General features: G+C 35.8%; 1 protein-coding gene across 2 annotated transcripts; it reads right to left on the bottom strand.

The window, feature by feature from the left end:
• Positions 1-375: 375 nt before the first annotated feature.
• On the bottom strand, positions 376-19,378 carry LOC133519059 (chromodomain-helicase-DNA-binding protein 1). 2 transcript variants are annotated; one of them, XM_061852948.1, is made up of 24 exons: positions 18,977-19,378; positions 17,945-18,033; positions 17,510-17,866; positions 17,245-17,424; positions 16,902-17,089; positions 16,450-16,779; positions 15,834-16,084; positions 15,634-15,747; positions 15,389-15,553; positions 15,007-15,287; positions 14,565-14,922; positions 14,108-14,482; positions 9,999-10,250; positions 9,528-9,695; positions 9,264-9,384; positions 8,612-8,787; positions 8,278-8,449; positions 6,873-7,035; positions 6,421-6,787; positions 3,616-3,828; positions 3,215-3,529; positions 2,552-2,763; positions 2,001-2,351; positions 376-1,317 (listed from the first exon to the last, which is right to left on the bottom strand). In XM_061852948.1, the coding sequence occupies exons 1-24, from the start codon at positions 18,983-18,985 to the stop codon at positions 1,116-1,118; spliced, it is 5,409 nt and encodes a 1,802-aa protein (XP_061708932.1). In that variant the 5' UTR covers positions 18,986-19,378; the 3' UTR covers positions 376-1,115. The 2 variants fall into 2 exon arrangements, with proteins under 2 accessions (XP_061708932.1, XP_061708933.1); XM_061852949.1 differs by having other exon boundaries at positions 2,001-2,291.
• Positions 19,379-20,467: the final 1,089 nt, after the last annotated feature.

Genomic DNA, 20,467 nt, shown 5'->3' with positions numbered 1-20,467 from the left:
TTCAGGCATTCTCTACCAGTCAACCATTGGGTTAAACAGAAACTTACAATTGGTGCGGAAAAGAATGTATATAGCTATCAATTTCTGATCACATAGGTGTGACAGTGCATGACATGCAATGCACGGACAGTAAAAGTGTTAACACCTGAAATTGCCCTTGGCGCTTGGCAAGACTAGTTGACGACTATAGGTGTACTTGACGTTCAAAAGGTTTCAATAATAATACTCCTCTGATTGTACACAGCCTAATAGCGCGCTTTTGAATTTGCCAATGATTTGGACGCTTACGATAAGTTGCTACGTTGCCTATAATTTTACTTTTTATGTAACAACGTAAACATTTAATGGTAAGTTTTGTTTAAAAAAAAAACGCAATTAACTTTAATATGTTTATTATCATGGTTTATACCATTAAGACGCTTTCACGCTCTCATTACATTAAATTGCATGTAACAGAGAATAAGACTTTACATAATGTATAAAAATAGGACTGTATGAGCCCCAATGGGACTCGAAAATGCACGTAGAACGAGAAATGAATGTACAAAAAAAAACACTCTTTCCTGCCCACTGCTAAAATGCAATGACAAAGTTTATGTGCCCCTTTCATCAAGCTATACATTCTGAAATTGCACATGATTTTGAATAATATGTAAGCTTACTAACAATCGCTAATTTTGTACAATCACTATGAACTATATCACCTGTGTTTCTGTCTAATTAAAAATATAAGTTTATCGTGATGAGGCATCAAATAAATAGATAATCAGATTACAGTAAAATATTTTAAAGCGATAAAATCGGCAATAAATTGAAGTAATATAAAAAAATCAATGGTATTCATCTATAATCTGTACATTAACAATAGACAGATTCGGTAATAAATAAATTTACTATACAGTCTCACTTACAAAACACAGTCAATGAAATATTCAAAGTCTCCGTAGACACGATGCGCTCCGCTTATCACATAGATAAAAACCACAGCACTATTTGTCACTTACACTTTACAGTTTCACAATTCAGCCGTCCACGGGAAAGGATTACATCTAATCTCTAACTAAAACTAGAATGTACACTATATTTACAGGTAAGCGTCAGTGGTGTGGTAAATTTTAAGTGGGAGGGGCACGACGATCATAGTCCCTCCTGTACACCTCGCGCTCGTAGTCGCGTTCGTCGTAGTACTCGGGCTGCGAGTACCCGCGCCAGTCCTCAGGGTAGGAGCGCGCGGGGGGGAAGCCCATGCCGCCGGGCATGGCCGCGCCGTCGTAGTAGCCGCCGTAGCTGCCCGCCATGCCGCCGTAGCCGTACCTACTAAAATAAAAATGTATGGTTAGTCACTTTCATCCTAAGGAAGATTTTTTTTTTTTTTTTTTTCATTTTAATATTCTTGTTTTATTTTAAAAAGACAATTTAAAAGATTGAAAAGCTTACTTTTTGTGCGAAGTAATAATGCGAGCACTTTTGTTAGTTACAATCAACATAATTTACGAGCTTACGTCACGATAAACTTAGTATATTATTGATTGACAAATACAAAAAAAACTGAATTGACTAAATAATAATTATCGAAACTGCTCACAAAATTTCACATATCAGTTCAGAAATGCGACTTACAGACAGGAAGAACAATTAAACATAAAACATTTTTATGAAATTAAAAGTGCAAAAAGTAATATCTGCAATCCTGCATACACGTCCGGGGATCGAACCCGGATCGTCGCTGTTACCACGTGTTTCGAAGCGGCTGTTTGCCAACTGCGCCACATAGTATATAGGTAAGTCTGTGAAATTAGGCTACTTATTCTCGAGAAAGAATTTAAACAAAAGAAGGCCTTGACGGAAAAATCTTACACTTATTTTCGCTTAGCCTCCATCTGCCAACCATCCGATAAGGAACTTCGTTCCAGAAAAAATCGCGGATTATTACGCAGAAGGAAATATTTGTTCATGTTATCTTCATGTCATTATCAACAGAGAATGCGATCTCCGCTTACCTTCTCTTGTCGTGCGGCCTCGGGTTCCGGTCGCCGCGGTACTGGCGGGGGCCGGGGTAGGCGGGCGGCGTCCAGCCGGGGTGCGGCGGGTGCGCGGCGTGCGCGGGGTGCGCCGGGTGCGCGGCGTGCTCGCCGTGCGCGTGCGGCGGGTAGGCGGGCCGCGCGCGCGGCGTCACGCCGCCGCTGTCGCGCCGCGTCCGCGACCGGTCGCGATCCCGTTCCCGCTCTCTGTCGCGGTCTCGGTCCCGATCCCGCTCGCGATCTCGCTCCCGCTCCGATCGACTACGTTCTCTGTAGGTCAAATCATCGCGCTTCAGGCTCCTATCCGTGCTCGAGTGCTTGTGTTTATGTCTGCAGGGATGTAAAAAAGCGAGATGGCGATGAAAGTACTAGGAGTAGTAAAACTATGAGGTTAGTTTTAAGGCTAGAATGAAGTGGATGAAAATAAAATGGATGCAAGGCGAGCAAACGCTACAGATATGTTGTTAATGAATGAGGATGAACATTAATTACTGTTATTTTAGATACAATGGGATCACAACGTTAATTACCTTTCATGCCGTTTATTCTCGTTGGGTTCTGGATCACATTCTCCTTCTTCCAGTTTTCTCTTAACACCCGATGTGTGTGGTACTTTTTCATTCGTCTTTTCAGACTTTATTTTCTCTATTTTGGGCCTTTTCTCTTTCTTAACATTATTTTCACCATTTTTAGCCTCTTTATTATTTTTTACATGATTATTGGCATTGTGATTATTTTTAACCTGGAATTAATATGTAACTGTTAGCTTATATTTTATAAATGCAAACGAAACCACTTAAGATTACAACTATACAATAAAGTGCAACTGATGTAAAATGCTAATGGAATATATTCATTAGTATTATATATGAAATAATATTTACATCAATAAATTGCTCTAATTAGCTTAAGATAATAATATGTAATACTGTCTTACTATTCATAAGAGCTTGTTGCTAGGCCTACATGAACAAAGTATATTTGAACTTGAACTCGATAAAAATAATGCTTATTGAAATTTGGCAATGCCTCAAAGCACGCGGTAAGGATGGTCATAATGATCAATGTTTGTCTCTTTCAATCGCACGGTGTGAAAAAGTGACACCCGCTTTGTCACGACGATAACTCTGTGCATCATAGGCCCCATGGATTCCCATTTTTATTCATGTTATTTAACGTTTCTTATTTCTTACCTTAACATTTTCTTTGTGTTTTAAATCTTTCTTTTGTTTGGTGGGAGTATCTGATTTCTTAAGACCATACTTATATAACTTATACAACTGTTTCGCATCAAAATTTGTAAATTTTGAAACAAAATACCAGAGATTACTTCTCCATTCAACTTTCTTCTCAGGATCTGGATATTCTTCTAAACATATGTCTATTTGAGTTCCTATTTGAGTCAAACATGTTCTGGTTTTCGTTACTTGTTCTGATTCTGTCAATGTCTGGTCTGGATTATCTAATGCTCTTAGAGCTTTCTTTACGGGTCTCATCTTTTCTTTGCACTGAAAAAAAAAAGAAGAAACTAGTAGAGAAGTAATTCGATTTACGTTTAGGAAGCGAAGCGTTTATTCATAGTAAATCATTATACCTCTTCAAAGACTGCAGGGTCGAGATCTCCTAACACCTCTAAGGCACGTGGCTCGTGATTAGCGGTAAAATGCATGGGTCCCCCTGCAGGCTTCTTACGGCCCTTGACTTTGTCGCCTTTTAGCCGCTCTTTTTCGCCTTTTTTTGAGCGTTTTTTGTTTTTATCCTTCTTGTCAGTTCCTTCGTCGTGTGATATTTCTTCTTTCGTTTTATTCTGAAATAAAGATCTAATGTTAACGTATGTTATGACGTATCTAATGGCCACTTTAACCTATTATTTATATAACTTATGGCATATATACATGTGACTGAATTACATATAAAAAGAGACTTGGACTTGACTTTAACGCCGCTACGAGCGAAATAGCTAGGGGTTGTACTTGCTTCAAATACCGGTAAAAACAAATACTGCATTACAAAGAGTTTTGGGAATAATGTCCTGGGACAACCCCACACAGGTGCAATTTAACGAGCATCCTACACAATTTTGCAAAAACAGCCATTGTTCGCCACGACTATTCGTTACATGCAAGACTAGTGCTGCCGTCATTTTGTCGGTTTTTCTACATTAAACCTAATGAAGTAAAATTAGTTCCAACGGCTGAATAATTTGTTTGACATTACGTGTATTTCAGACAATCAGCGCCACTTCTCTCCCAACCGACTTCGCCACGTGCCAATAACTTACGTTTAGTAGATAAGTTTTATTTAGACGAGTACAGCTTCACAACTAAACTCCCGAATAAAATAAACAATCACGCTCAGGTACTATTAAATTAGTGCGATTCCGGGGCTTATCAATCCCATGTACACCACGCCTATAACTCAACTTTAGTAGATATTTTTAACCCATTCAGGGCCAGCGACTCAGCGTATGGGTCATGCTCAAAAAGTAGTCACATGTGAGTCATGAAGAAATTCTGATGTACACATGAACGAAACATGATTTGACGTAATAACGTACGTATCCACTAAGTTAACAACCATTTCTATAAGGTATATTACGATTAAATATTATATACAAGTTTTTTTTTTAATGAAAATAGAGCCTAGAATGATGGTTTACTATCAGTGCAATATAGTAAATATACTGAAATTCTAGATACATACGCGTTGCAAGCAAACAGAAAAATCCATATTTCAAAGATACCAAAAATATGTATATTTTAGACGTTATTGACATGACTCAGAGTATGGGTCACCGTGGTCTGGCGCTACTTGTAAAAACTACAAAATGTTTCCGTAGCAGTCCAAAATAACTTTATTGGCTGATTTTAAAGCTTATTACATGTTGAAGCTGTTTGATGTTGTACCATTTTACAACCGATTACTGTTTAGACGATGGCAAGCAACATTTACCAAGCCGTAGTATAATAATATTTTGTTTTGTGTGAGGGGTAAGGCAACGAGGATTTTCTCCCACTGTACTTTTATGTCATAATATTCGGTGATCGTTGTATTGGGTAGGTAATTTCCTACTTACAATGATGTTAATATTCATTCATTTTTTTTTTGTTTCAATATAAAACAAGGCAGTTGAAACAGTTACCACCTCACCACTAACTAATATTGTATAAAAGCGTGTGACAAATATTTACTAGGTTTTTAAAACGCCTTTTCTACGGTAGATTAGAAAGAACGTACTATAATACATTTTAAGTGGTTTATTGTTACTAAATTATAATGACTTTTACAGTACATATGATGAATGCATCCAAGCGGCGGTATTATCTTTCATATGGTATTTTCACAGGAGTTCAAGAAGTGTTTCATCCCATCCCCCCTATTAGAGATGTATTTTAGAGTAATACGGGAAATATTATTTATTCACGATTTATTCGTCGGCAACTTTACACTGCTCCTGTGCTGTTTAGTGATTTCGTATTTTGTGACATTGCCTATGAATCTTAATCCCTTAATTATGAATATTAATATAAATCTTAATAAATATTACCGGAACTTTTTTGTTTAATTTTTAATTTTTAGTAAAAGCTTTTATCGCTGACTGTACTCTGTTTTTCACATACACCTAATACTTATCGAGACAATTGTAACAACCCCAAACACAATTCGTTTGCGTTGTTTTATCACAGAGTTCCCATGGCCATTTTCAGTCGTCATCATCAGATCAGCTCCATGTTAATCATAAATATCATAATGTTGGGTTGTCATCCGATTTACATATGTATGCAAAATTTCATCTTCATCTGAAATCGGGAAATGGGTCAAATTGACCTTCCAAAATGTGACCCAAAAAACAACAACAACAAACACAGATAGTTAAATATGTAACAAGTAAAAATGTTTTTCCCACAAACTGCAATTTTTTTTTTTTTGATAGGCACAGAACAAAGTTGGTTAGTAAAAATGTTGCATGTTTTCACCGTACGCGCCAGGCCAGAGACCCATAAGCTGAGTCATACGTTTTAGCTAAAAACGGTTTGTATGGTGGCCCGTCGTATTGTGTACGCTCGACGTGTCTTGGCCATGAATGGGTTAATTTACACTATCTACAGGCTCTAAATATGGACGAAACTAAAACTAGCGGGTCGTGCTTAGATGCAAGAATTCATACGATTCCGGCGACTATATACTCCATGCTGTAGGTGAGGTGACAGGTGATCTGTGATCGTTATAGTATTATCATCGTCTAGTATCACTAGTATTAGGCATAAGGGTGTCGAATTATGCAAAATTGAACCCTATCACGTTGAAATAAAGTTCAAAATCAGATGGGAATATATATTCCCTCTGCCTTAAAAAGGCTTAAACGCAAAATTACACTACATAATTTATAATTACAAACCTTGTCTGCCTTTTCATTCTTAGTCTTATTTCCTTTCTTCTCATCAGCAGAACTAATATCATCTTCTATAATATCCTTAGTGACGGGTTCTTTATTGCCTCGTTTCATTCGTGGCTTTCTTTGCTTCTGTTTTCCGTTTTTCTGATCGAGAAGTTTTTTGATAAGCTTCAGCAAGTATTCTGCTCTAGACTGTAAATGCTTAGCTTGAGGTTTCTTGTCTTCATTGGTCAGAATTTTCTCACCAATCTCAAAGGAAGAATCCATTTTGATAGCCTCCCAAGAGCCCATTCCGTACTGATAAATACCGGCAAGCAATTTTGAGTCGTCTGCTACTGTCCATTCCACATCGAAATTAGCTGGTCTTGTCCTAATTAAGTCAAACAAACAACGAATATTAGTAGTAATTTCATGCCACATAATTTATTCTTATTTTTAATATATTAAGATCTTACCTAAAATCTAATTGCCATTTTAACCTTTCTTCTTTAGTCTCTGGCAAGAATCCGTCTAAAGGAGCAAGCTCGTCTTGGCACGCTGCCATCGTTTTGGCATTTACAGGTACACCTCCGAGTTTAAACGTTTTTCTAGCATTCTTACGCCCCTCGCTTGGTTCATCTGAAATTAACAATCAAAATGCGTCAAGTAATTTAACCCTTTCGCCGCTCGAGTTCATCGATGTTGCCACCCACCTACAAACTGCATACGAAATTGAAGAATACATAAAACATTATTGTCATAATCAGTTGTTCTATTGGAGAATTTTTAATCCTAAAGCATTCTGCAAGTATTAAACAAACTTTTTGTGTGTTCATACATTCTCATTACCACCGAATTTTTTTGTTTTACGACAAACAAAATCACTTACAAGAATAAACTGTATTTATTAGTATTGACACGCCAAACACTCGAAATGCAGTTAACTAGTGTTGTGACCAAAAAGATTAAGCTTGGCTTGTGACATTAGATGAAACATAATATTTATAATTTGGAATTTGAAGGCAGTATACTTTACAAAAATACAGATTCCAATAAAACTTCATCCCGAGAATCAAATTTGAAGGAAATGTAGACAATCTCTTAACGTCGATAAGCGCTTACTTAACAAGTCGATATTAGTTTTATTAAAAGTTATTATGCGTTTTATTTGTATACACTTATTAACTTCTATTGAAGTTTGAATGCATCGCAATAAACACTTATTATTATTTAACATCGTAGTATCGCATCCCTAGTCGAGATTAGATAGATGTCGTTCGACAGCAACTACATTTTAAGTTCTTAGAGTTGTGGCACACATCAGTTGCAGTAAAGACAACGTTGTCATAATTGATGCTTTAATTCGTCAATTAACTATCTATAATGCAAAGAAATAATTAAATACTATTCTAGATACATTAAAAGTATTGTATTCGTTTATATTCTTTATTTCACATTGATAATAAGTAGCTATATTTGAGTTATCGATAAGACTTTTGGCATCCCTATAGTTCCTTTCCAAGTCACGACATAAAACGAGCGTGGTGTGGGGGTGCACCATCGCTTTTATTTCTTGGCGGCGAAAAGGTTAAACTAGTATGAGGTGGATTGTGAACCAAGTAAACAATCAATGTATGATTATTGATTAATGATTATTATACTGTGTTTGATTCTAAATAATTGTATATATTGAATTTATAAGGAAATAGGATAAAAGTAAACATATCTAAGAACATTAGTGCTTTTATAACTATAGCAGCAGTAAACTGAAAATATTTGGCCACACAAATTTAATTTTAAACTTTGTTTAATGTTATGTATGTTACAGTTAGTTAAATATCTGAGATATAATTATAATAAATTTTAGATCCCTGAACTTACTTGTCTGTTCTGAAGTATCGTTTAAGACAGCCTTACACCTCTCTTGAAGTATCTCGCCTAGCTTCTTTAATTCCGCCAATGGTTTTTCTTGCAGTTCAGCATCACATGCTATACTGTCAAGATGTTTTAGGGGTGCAGAAAACTTCTTATAACTCTTCACAAATCTCCTTATCTGCAGAAGAAATTGTACTATTCTTACAGATCACACGGTTAAACTGGTACGCCTCAAGCAAATATTCATCTTAGCTTGGCAGATGATAGAAAACATTGGGCTAGGCTGCCTCTTCCCACATCAGATACGTGTTGATTAACAAGAAATAGACGATGTAGGTACCTCTTGATCCGTAAATCCTTTGATCTTCTCCCTGTGTGAGGCGGGTGGACGGCCACGCTTTCGCGGCCGGTCGTCGTCGGCGCTGGCATCGCCCTCGGAAGCGTAGCTTTCGTCGGCCTCCCCTTCCCCATCACCTTCGCCACCTGAGGCTCGGCCGCCACGTTTTCGGTTACGTCCTAAAAATAATGTCACTAATTATGCTACTCGTCGATACATCGGCACGGCGACGTCACTTTATGGAATTTATTTCACGTACAATAGGCATAGTTATGTACAAACGGCGCCGATATTCATGTATATATTTAATTAATAGAAATGGACCGATAAAAGAAAACGTTGGCAGGTAAGGTAGATGCACCATTACTCAAGCATTGGAATAGTCTGCATGTGACAGCAACAGATGCTGAGAAATAGTGCATCTAGATTGCATAGATTTTATTTTATTTATTTTATTACATATATTACTTTTTGTGTTGTCTATCTTAATGTGTCATGTGTGTATCAAATTATTTGTAAATTTTGTGTACCTAACCTAAATTTATTTTAAGATTCGTTGTACTGTACTAACACTATATGGATTTCCCTAGATTCGACATAAATAAATAATTGAATTGATAAGCTTAAATAAATGTATGAGAAATTATGTACGTACTGCTTTCTGCGCTATTGTTTTGTAAATTCTTTCTTCTAGGTGGTAAGTACAAATCTTCCATTTCCTTGTTCTTTTCTTCTTCAGCAATGGTCTTTCGCACGTTTTCGGGAATTATATCATCCTTAAACATAATAGCATTACTTAGATAATCGTGCCTTTAACTCATATAAAGAACATTTTAGTTCATTAAATATTTTTTTTCTATTTTTTTTTGAGGTAAATGTAAATAGTCACTACTATCCCAGTGTTAAATATTGTTCATACCCAATCTTTGCTTTCTTCTTCTGTAGTTTCTTTTTTGACTTCCATAACCGCTTTCTCTTCGTCAAATGCGAAACTAGCGACTTTGAATGCCGACAAGAGTTCATCTCCAACCATAGCCGGACCCTCGTCGCGAGTTTCGGCGCGTTGCAAAATCTCATCAATATCACACTGAAACCAAAAAAAAGGACAATGTCAATAATTCCCTAATTAATACACATAACTCACAATATTTTTGAGCAAAATATAAAATTGAAAAAAAAATGTGATGGTAATCCCTTACCACACCAGTATAACTACTGGGGTAAAAATCCCCACCTGTTAACACATTGAGTGCCGGGAACCCGCTCGGCGGATTCTGTTCGTTGTAGCTCTCCACTACAAAGCGGGAAAACGCTTGGATCGATTACGAGCGTAGCACTACGAAAACGTTGGCAGTGAATCCATTAACACTAAAATATAAATGTAACTTACGACAGGCTCCTCGTCGTTTTCATCATCATCCTTGAACAACTCCTCAGCGCCGAACTTTAGAATGGCATTCAAATCCTCCTTATTGAACGGATTATTGGCCGTTGTACCGGAAGAATCGCGCTTGTTGAGGACGGTCCTGCCAGTTGTGTCCATCCTCTGGATGACAAGATGATCTAGCACCATTTTTCGTTTCGCGCGTTCTACAATATCTTCTTCCACGGATCGCGCGGTGACTAACCGGTAGATGTTTACCTGTGACAAAATGATTTTATGTGTAGTACCCCTGCATGAAATAAGATCTTTTTCAAGCAAGTGTGATGAAAAAACTATTAGGTATCCATAACAGGTCATACTGAAAGTTCATATAATCTCAAAAACTTCCTCACCATACCGGTTTTCTCACGTCTTCTTTCGCTGTTAAAGCAATACGTCTGTGGAATGCGCTCCCTCTAACGATTAGACAAGCCCCAAACAAGCTGACTTTCAACCGAATGCTCTACAAGCACCTGCTAGATATTATCTAGTCTAGATTTTTTCACACTGCACCCACCTTAGCAAATTTATGTTTGGCCCAGTCAGGGGGGTGTCACTACGCAGTTTAGGTATATTTGGCCGGCGCGCCTCCCGGGCAGGCGTATAGCAGCGGGCTGCCGCTCGGCTCGCACGATCACGATAGTCGTGTCACGTGGCGCTCGCGCAAATTTGAAAATACGCAATGGATTTGAAACCTAAATCTCGATCTAATCCGTATAAAATATATTGTTCTGTTTACTGATGTCTGAATAAACGGAAGAACAAGGAAGCAGATATAACATTTTTTTTAAATTCTGGAAGATATTGTAAGTTAAGTCATTTTGATGAATTTAAACTTTAAACCATAACATAAATACTCATTAATCAAATTCGATAACATTTTGATTTGTTTTGTTTGCATAAAACTAAAGCGCTTTAGACCAAATTAAAATGAATTATGCATTCCTAAACTTAGACTAGGTAAATACCAGTGGCGGCGCGTCACTAATATTCGTAGAGAACCCGGAGCTAATTTTGCTTTCCTTTTCTCCATGAACCGATCGTAAAAGTACTTAATGGGCTGTAATTAGACAAGCCGATAGGAATCGAGTTCTTTGAACGATCCGCCACTGGTAAATACCTACTTCTAAGAATTTTTCAATAGCCTGGGGGGTAAGGTCTATTAAGCACCTACTAAATTATTCCTTATGAATAACTTATAGGTACACACATATATCAACAACAATGTATCACAAAATGTTAAACAAGAAGGTACCTATAATTACGTCGTCAAGTAGGTTGATGATTGATATAGTCTAAGAGCTAGTAACCTTTTCGCGAATCGTACTTTCTTTTCAACAATTTCGACATTCACACAAAACATATTTTTTACCACACCCGCTCGTACAGGCTGATTTTACCCTTTAAAAACAGTGAGTAAAGTTGCATTTTATCCTCTAGAGAGTTAACGTAATTAGATTTTGATTTGTTGTTCACGCGTTAATTAGCTTGTTGGATAGACTAATAATACTTAAACGATTATTTTGAATAATAAATATTACATATAATTAATATTACATGTAATAATACATGTAATAAAAATTGTTGCAATGAAAACAAATTGTAGTTTCCTCGCATAGGTGTGGTTAAATAGTTATTTATTATACAAGGGGGCAAAGTTGTTGTTTAACTTCTTGTTATTATATTCAGATCCGAGGCAGCGAAAGATTTCATAATTGATCCACGAGCGTAGCGAGTGGTTCAAATAGTGGAATTTTGAGCGTGTGAGGGCCTTGAAGCACGAGAGGTTGAACAAATTTTGCCGCCGAGTGCCTTCTCAGGAAATAAATGAGTACGTTAAAAAATTAGGGATTGCATTTACACACAATTTTAAGCACTATATTTACACGGAAATCCTCGAAGTGAAATATTTCAATTACTGCAAGAGATTCATTTACGTAGGTAATTGCCATATTCGTGTTTCCCTGCGGACTATTTATTAAGATTGTATATTTTCAACTCTGAGATTTAATAATCGAACTTTTAAATTTGGGATAAATCAATTAAATAATACTTAAAAGTAAAACAATTCAAAGATAATGTTGTAATAAACACATTTGATTTTTGTACCTATTTGTATTTTATTTCGTTACAAATACTCAGTTAAACGCCCATCGGTCCAATAAACTAATTTAACAATTAACATAATTAAGTTGCCAGCTCTTAGACTATGATTATGGCGCGTCGTCGTCTTGGAAGCAAGCGTAAAGGCGGTGGCGCCCGATCGGTTCGCATTTCTTCTTTAGTTCCCGGAGTCCTTACTTAGTAAAAGTTAAAATAGACATCCTTAATTTATTGAATATTGGTTGCCCAGAAACAATATTAGGAACTGACCGACATATATTTCCGTGAGATGAGAATCAGACATACTATCTCCGGATAAAAATTTTATGTTTACAGAATCAACGTTTGTAATTCCTACATAATGATTTACCTTAAAAATAATTAGTAGGTATAGGTACAAAAACTTGTCAAGTGACAACCCTGTGCCGGCACTCACAGCTGGGTCATAAAACTGCGGTGCGCAAAGATTCACGGTTCGTGCGGGGTTACAAGTTTAAATTTTGCTTGCAGGCGGCGAGTATAGGTATAATTTTATATCTAAATCTGACTTTTGTGAAGGAGTGAACTTTCTGTACGGTAGTACTATTAGTTATTCTGTGGCCCAGTGGTTGACTGGTAGATACTGCCTCAAGGCATTAAGTCCGTCTATTGTACTTCTTACTTATATTTGTGCAATAAAGTTTAAAATAAATAAATAATAATAAAAATTGTAGGAGATATCTAAATAAATTAAAAAAAATAATAAAAAAAATATAATAATGTATAATTCCTTTTCTTAACTCTTCTTGGCAATGTGTAGTACACTACTATTAATAGAGGACGGGAAACGAAGGGTTTGCAAGCCAAGTAGATATAGACGGATAAGGATACCCGGCCGGATAGGGATACGCGGCCGGCAACCCCGTGCTTTTCTCAAACCTGCAATGAAATAATAAAAAAAATAGCATGATGATGATGATTGTTTCATGTCCTAATGTGATAGGTTATTCAGTGCGTGGGGTATTGAAAGGGAACAAAAATGTAATTATTTTGGCTCTGACACACGCCATTACGCTTTTTTCTGTTTTTTTTTTTCTTTTTAATGTTTTTATTATTATTATTACTTCGGGGTTACTAAAAGAGGAACAAAAATATTATTATTTCGCTGCGACGCCCGGTTTAGGAGATACAGCCCTTTAAAGATTTCTGCATGACTGAAAAAAAAACTTTATGGGGCTGTATCTCCTAAACCGTGCGTCGCAGCGCAAAAATAATTAAATTGCCCTTTGAATAACTGAAGTAATATTTAACAGACACAAAAAAGAAAAAAAGACGAAAAAAAAAAGATAAAAAGCATAATGGCAGAATTTTGCTTATAGGTTTTTTATGGTCGAATGCAAAGACATGTCATAATTTGACGTTTTATAACAAAAGAAGGTTGCCCTACAGGCCTAGGTGTGTAAGGCTGTATGAAATTCCTTTACATGTCATCTTCACTCATCACTGATATGTAGTATTTCCGGACCTAATTTGAAGTCATGTTAACATTTCAATACAAGTTTGAGAAAATTTTCTTTACGATTGGATCATACTCAAAAGTACACGGCCCATTATTCCTAAGGCACTTTTTGAATGCTATTTTGGGCCCTCAGTGATTTTGTAGAGTATCTACAGTCGCACGATAACTGGGCATTGTTATAGTATACTGGCATAAACTTATTGTCGACCGAGAGCACTTGAAAGTCTTATAAAAAACTATTACGCAAATTTTCTTCGTTTAAAATTATAAAAACGCTCGACATTCAATTTTAAAACTGCCAGCATTCCTAAAATACGTATTCCATCCAAATAAGTTGTACCTCAATTTTTTTTAAGTTACATTTTCAAACAATAAACCTTTCTTTCACTGCGCCATCTCTAAATGGGTCATTATACGAACCTTCAGTATAACCCATGTATTGCCTGTTTTATGTAACATGTGTTACAAGAATTACCTGATTCTTTTGACCAATTCGATGTGCGCGAGCTTGAGCTTGCAAGTCGTTTTGTGGATTCCAATCAGAATCAAAAATTATCACAGTATCAGCCGTAGCCAAATTAATACCTAACCCTCCAGCTCTTGTAGAAAGGAGGAAACAGAAATCGTTTGAACCCTCTGCATTAAAATGATCAAGAGCTTGCTTTCTAATTTCTCCTTTAATGCTGCCATCTAGACGTTGAAAGGGGAAATGTCTTCTTTGTAAATATTCGGCCAAGATGTCTAACATTCGCACCATTTGTGAGAATATTAACACCCTATGTCCAGTCTCTTTTAATCTGCACAGCAGTTTGTCCAAAAGAAGAAGTTTTCCTGATCCTCTCAGCAATTTCTGAAATAAAAATTAATATATATTAACTTTTACTTGAAAAACGTGCCTGTATTTGCTTGAATACGGCTTAAACATATTTTACCTCTACGGCATCTGTTGTAGCAAGAGATGCTCTTGATTCAAAATCTTCAGGTTTCGTCAAAAGAGCATGATTGCAGCATTTTTTAAGTTCTATCACGATATTGATGAACGTGTTTATAGAACCCTTCACACCTTTGCGCAAAGCACTGTAATTCTTCGTTAGAATCCATTTGTAGTACTGTTTTTGTATTGAGGTCATTTCAACCCTCAATATTTGCTCCACTTTTGCAGGCAAAGATTTCTCTACATCTTTCTTTTGCCTTCTGAGAATAAAGGGTTCCAACTGCTTATGAAGTTTTTCATACCCCTTTGTGGCAGCATCTTCATGGTCTTTTTCAAAGTCTTCCCATGATTCAAACCTAAATATACAAGAAATAATTTTAGGATTATCCTCACATGTATTGGTTTTCAAATTCAGACAAAGAAAATTTTGATCCACTTACTTGTAAGGCATTATGAAGTGTAAAAGAGCCCACAGCTCCTTAAGCGAATTTTGTAATGGAGTACCCGTGACTAGTAGCCTGTGATTCGTGTCAAATTCTTTTAATGCTTTGTACAACAAAGAATCATCATTTTTTAATCTGTGAGCCTCATCTACTAATAAGCATGCCCAACTAAATTGTCTTAAGAATTGCCTATCTTTTAGCAATATTTCATAGGTGGTAAGGATGGCATTGAATTTTAATCTCTTCGAAGGATGAAAGCTCCATTCAAACTGCCTGATCTACAAACAATAATACCTTAAATAAATTTAAATTACTATTTTTGAAGTCATTCATAATAAAATAAATAGTAAATAAAGAGATGCATTTTATGGATTCTTACAATGTCTCTGCTGATGACGTCACCAATGTAAACAACGACATTGATATCAGGCGCCCACTGTTGAAACTCTCTCTGCCATGCCGTCATAGTACTTAGAGGTACAACACACAGGAATGGTCCATACAGTTGTTGAGATTTAAACAGGTAATATAAAAATGATATTGTCTGAAAGATAAAAATGCAACTTAAGTTTTAAATATTATTATACTTACGAATGAAAATTGCTCTGTAGAAATTATTATTACCTGAATAGTTTTTCCTAAGCCCATCTCATCAGCTAAAATGACAGAGTTCTCTTTACACCAGGAATGTATTAACCAGTTTAATCCGTCCATTTGATAATCTCTTAAACAGTATGTCTGTAAAATACAATACACATTACTGATATAGACAAGCGTATCAATTTACAGTAAGAAAAGAAACATATAATAAACATATCATATACCTGATCAGAGCCTAAATACTCTGGTTGTGATTTGACTTGATGAAACTTAGGCCTTCTTCTTAGAACAGGGCAATGTCTTGAGGGAGTAGTGTTAGCTCCTTCTCTAGCCTTAAATTGTTCCACTTTAACAGGCCACTTTCTCTCAATCAGGGCAGAATCCTCCCAAGTTGCGTCAGCATAAGGGAGAGATTCCCATTTACAAAAATATTCATGAGCAGTCCCACCACCTTCTATTTCTCTAGTTTGCTCAGCTACAAACAACATATTCAATTTAATAAGAATCAAATAAGGTAACTGACTTTTTCATTTCATTGCATTATAAGAGTTACTGTAATATTGTTAAATGTATGTAGGTGTCTTACGACTTGAAATATTTATGAAATTGTGTCTACAAAACCAGTGGTTAAACATACTAAGGACCTGTTTTACAATGTCCAAGTAAAGTGTTAGATAGCTAATTAACAAATAAATTAACTGCCAGATAAAACTTCCTGCAAAAATTAGCACTTTATCTACCAGTTAAGCTTATTTGAAGATTGTGAAACACCAATGATGACTTTATTCGTCAGATAAGTGGAGTGGCTATTAGCTTTGTGTAACAATTATAAATAATTACCTATAATTCGTTCAACATTGTTGTAAGTCTTAACTAATTCTTGTTGTAATTCAGCTTGGCATTCAAAATAATCAATATCTTCAGGACCGGCTTGTTTCCTCCACCAAGACAATTCTGATTCTTTCTTAATATAGTTTTCTAATTTCTTAAGGCCTTTAACTTTTTGTTCAGCTAATGATTTTTCTGATTCCCATGTGTTATGTATATGAGACCAGCCCTTCCATTTGATCAGGTACTGTGGTTCCGTTGATTCTTCATCAGTAGGGTCACACCCTTCATTAGGATCTCCATTTTCTTCTATGTAGTATATTGTAGTCACATTCCCAGTGACTGCACAATGATAAGAAGACATTAGCTAAAATTTTACATGGATATCTGCACCTAAATGCACATTACAACTCACCAATATATAAATAAAGATACGGAACCATTGTTATTGAAGCACATCTTACCTCCTTTTTTTCCTCTTCGGTGACCTAAGACCCTTTCAATAGTTTCACTGTGGTCTTCAACTTCAGGTTCTGCTTCAGCTTCGCCTTCACCACCTTCTACTGGATCCAAAAGATCTGATGAATCAGTTTGTTCATCACTAGCTTCCTTATAACTAACGGCGGCTGCAGCTCGACGTGTTGCTGCACGACTGTTCCCAAATAAGAATATCAATTGTCAGAATACTCAAAACTTCAAACTAAACTTAGTGTATCTTACATTTTAATACAACAGCACATGTCCCAGCTCAAACACATAGGACCTATTTAAAACACAAACAAAATGACCACTAGGAAAAAAAAATACCTTTGTGATTCTTCATCAGAGCCTTCAGTACTTTCTTCATCTTCACTGGACAGTCTTCTTCTTCTAGCTGGCTTCTTTTTTCTGAGAGGTACACTTCTTTGGCCAGGTCGTTTAGAAGGTGGGGGAGGGGAACCTTTCATGTCACTATCACTATCTGAAGAATCTGAATTCCATGAGTCACTACAAAATCAAATATTAGCAGTTTATATGCAAGTAAGTTCAACATCACAATTAAAATAGCATACATTATATATAGAGTAGGTACCTTCTTTTTCTGCTCTTCCTATTCTGACTTCGCCCTTTATCACTGGAATCACTATCTGCTACTTTAAGTCGATCAGGCTTCTTCCTTGATCTACCTGATCTTCTGATGCCATAAATGTCTGGATTATCTTCCCAGAATTCCGAATTCACTTTCCCATGATTATTTGTTGTTTTAGATTTTGAATGAAAATCATCAGAAGAGTCTTTATCTGTGTGATGATCAGATTTTGTAGAATTTGCATTACTATTTTTAGGTGATGATTTGGAGTAATCACTATGATGTCCATCATGCGCTGATGATTTTTCAGACCCGGACTTTGCTTCTGATCCAGACCCTGATGAACTGGACCCACTATCACTGTTGAAAAAATTACAAATACTATAATGCCACTTTAAAAAAAATATATCAAAACCAGATTATTAAATATTACCATACCTCTCACTTCCTGAACCAGATCCACTTGATTCAGATTTGTCACCTTTCTCACTTGCCGAATCACTTCCAGATTCTTTCATTGAGCCGTTCTAAAAGTATACATATAATTGTACCAACTAAATTTGTCTTAATATCTTAATTAAGATTAATAGAAATATGACTGAACATCGACACAGTTTTTAAAACATACACAATTTATAGCAAATTTATTATGCATAATTTTGATGGTGCATAACAAAAATTTGACAACCTAAGTGAGGAATAAGCTACTTTTGCAGCTTATTATTTAATACAATTAAAATTTCAGAGATATACAAATGAATTCACTAAAGATCAGGGTAGATGCAATACTAGATTGGTCACCGAACAGTGTCCGCTGTTCTGAAAATGGATTTTGGTCCCAAGAAGTGTATTATCTCTTCTGTTCCAATAAATGCACAAAAATATAAATAGCAAGCACAAAACACAAAAAACCACACAGGATAACAAAAAATAAACATAATGAATGAGAGTATAACCTCAAATTATGTATGTTTTTAACAAAAAGTAAATAAATTTCAGTATTTAGATGGCTCATTTTAACTAATATAGTTTCCAAGTGCTCCACAGAAACTGGGCTATTTTAAGTATATTAAAAAGACTTGAATAGAGCTAACTATTGAAACATAACCTCAATTGATCTTTATTTACATGGGCACACAATAGCAAGACCAATTTTCAAAAGCAAATTGCAAAAAGGGACCCTCATCCAATTCCATTTTTATTTCTCTGTATGGAAAGGTTACGTAACAAAGAACGAAAGAAAGGTAATTATTTAACTGTGTAACAACATTTTCATACATAAAAACCGGGAATACTGTTGTAAACAATCACAAAAACCCTTAAAACTGAAATTACGTCTCAAAAATTCACCCTCAATCAGAGCCACACCCAAGACTTCTAGAAGTTTCCACCAATGATGAAAACATAAATTGTTAAATAAAGCAATGAAATACACTAAATATTGATGAAATAAGCCTCAATAACACTTACCAGGTGCATTTTGAAGAAAATAAGTTGATTTCACTATTACTAAGAAAATTGATAAATGAAATAAATTTCAATTAGAGATTTCATTGAGAAAAAGCACAAATAATATCTTGAAATTATGTTTTTAAACATTTTTCTATGTTAAACCAATAAAATGTGAAAAATAAATTTGCAGTAGAATCTTGTCAAGCGACGCCATTTTGTCGTCGCATGAATCTGATGACGAAGGAGTTGAAAAACCAGAAATTTATGTACACAAATTTTGTTAAAACAATGTAAACATGAGCAACGACAGCTAAAAAATTAAAAGAGAAACTTTGAGTCGTCGGATTTGCTTCGACCACACTAGAAACGATGTGAGCACCGCACACTACCAGCGAAACTTGAAAGCTACAGCCATATTGCCATCTGTCCGCCTGCCTGGCTGGAAAATGTTAAAAAAAAAATTCAGTGTGACCATACTTTGTCACATACGCCACTTCCGCTGCTTAAAATGCTTGAATATTTTGACAATTAGCACAATTTAAGCGCCAATTACATCCAGACTTTCCAATTTCGAGCTCGAAATCAGTCCCGATTTCGGGCCAGATAATCGTTTTCGTTTCACGGAATATCAGCACATCTTTAACAATATTTGAAATGTAAAAAATACATTATCTCTAATAGCCTAAAATGTTCAATATTTGGTATTTTTGCATATGAACCATTTTTTTTACATTTCAAATATTGTAAACGAAGGTATTGCTGATATTTGGTGAAACGGAAAAATATTCTTTCTCGTGCCTGAAATCGGATCTGATATCAGGCCTGATAAAGTATGGATGTAATTGGCACTCTTACTCTCACTAAGACGTAAATAGTGACAGAGAAAAAAGCCCGCAATTGACGAACTTCGACTTTCGCGGTTATAGCGCAGGCCTGATAAAGTGTGGATGTAATTGGCACTTCAAGCGCCGATTATATCCACCATTCCCGATTTCGGGCCCGAAATCAGTCCCAATTTCGGGCCTGATAAACGTTCTCGTTTCACGGAATATCAGCACATTGTTAACAATATTTGAAATGTAAAAATACTTTGTCTCTACTTAATTGCTAAAGAGGTTTTGATATTTTTGCATATGAAACATTTTCTTACATTTCAAATATTGTAAACGATTTGCTGAGAATTAGTGAAACGGAAAAATATTTTTTCTCGGGCCCTGAAATCGAATCTGATATCTGGGGGCCTACCGCGAAAACCGAAATTCGCAAATTGCGGGATCTTTCTCTTTTACTCTCACTAAGACCAAATTAGAGTGACAAAGAAAAATGCCCGCAATTGACGAACTTTGGTTTTCAGGATTGTTTCCAATTTTTTGAAACGCTTGTATTACGTTCTATATTAACTAAAAGTTGCCCTAAAATTTAACTTTTATACTAAAAACGGCTTTTAATATGTTAAATTAACAAAATATATTTTGACAGATGCTTTCGCGCCCAAAACGCTCTTTGAAA

This window comes from Cydia pomonella, chromosome 6 (assembly GCF_033807575.1).
Source record: "Cydia pomonella isolate Wapato2018A chromosome 6, ilCydPomo1, whole genome shotgun sequence".
NCBI lineage: Eukaryota > Metazoa > Arthropoda > Insecta > Lepidoptera > Tortricidae > Cydia > Cydia pomonella.
Note: the sequence above shows the minus strand (reverse complement) of the source record. Positions and strands in the feature narration are given on the sequence as shown.

Coding starts and splice junctions, on each gene's coding strand:
- LOC133519059 (XM_061852948.1), bottom strand. Junction 17,090..17,244: donor TCTGATGAAGAATCACAAAG/GTATTTTTTTTT, acceptor ATTTGGGAACAG/TCGTGCAGCAACACGTCGAG. Junction 14,923..15,006: donor CACTTCATAATGCCTTACAA/GTAAGTGGATCA, acceptor TTGTATATTTAG/GTTTGAATCATGGGAAGACT.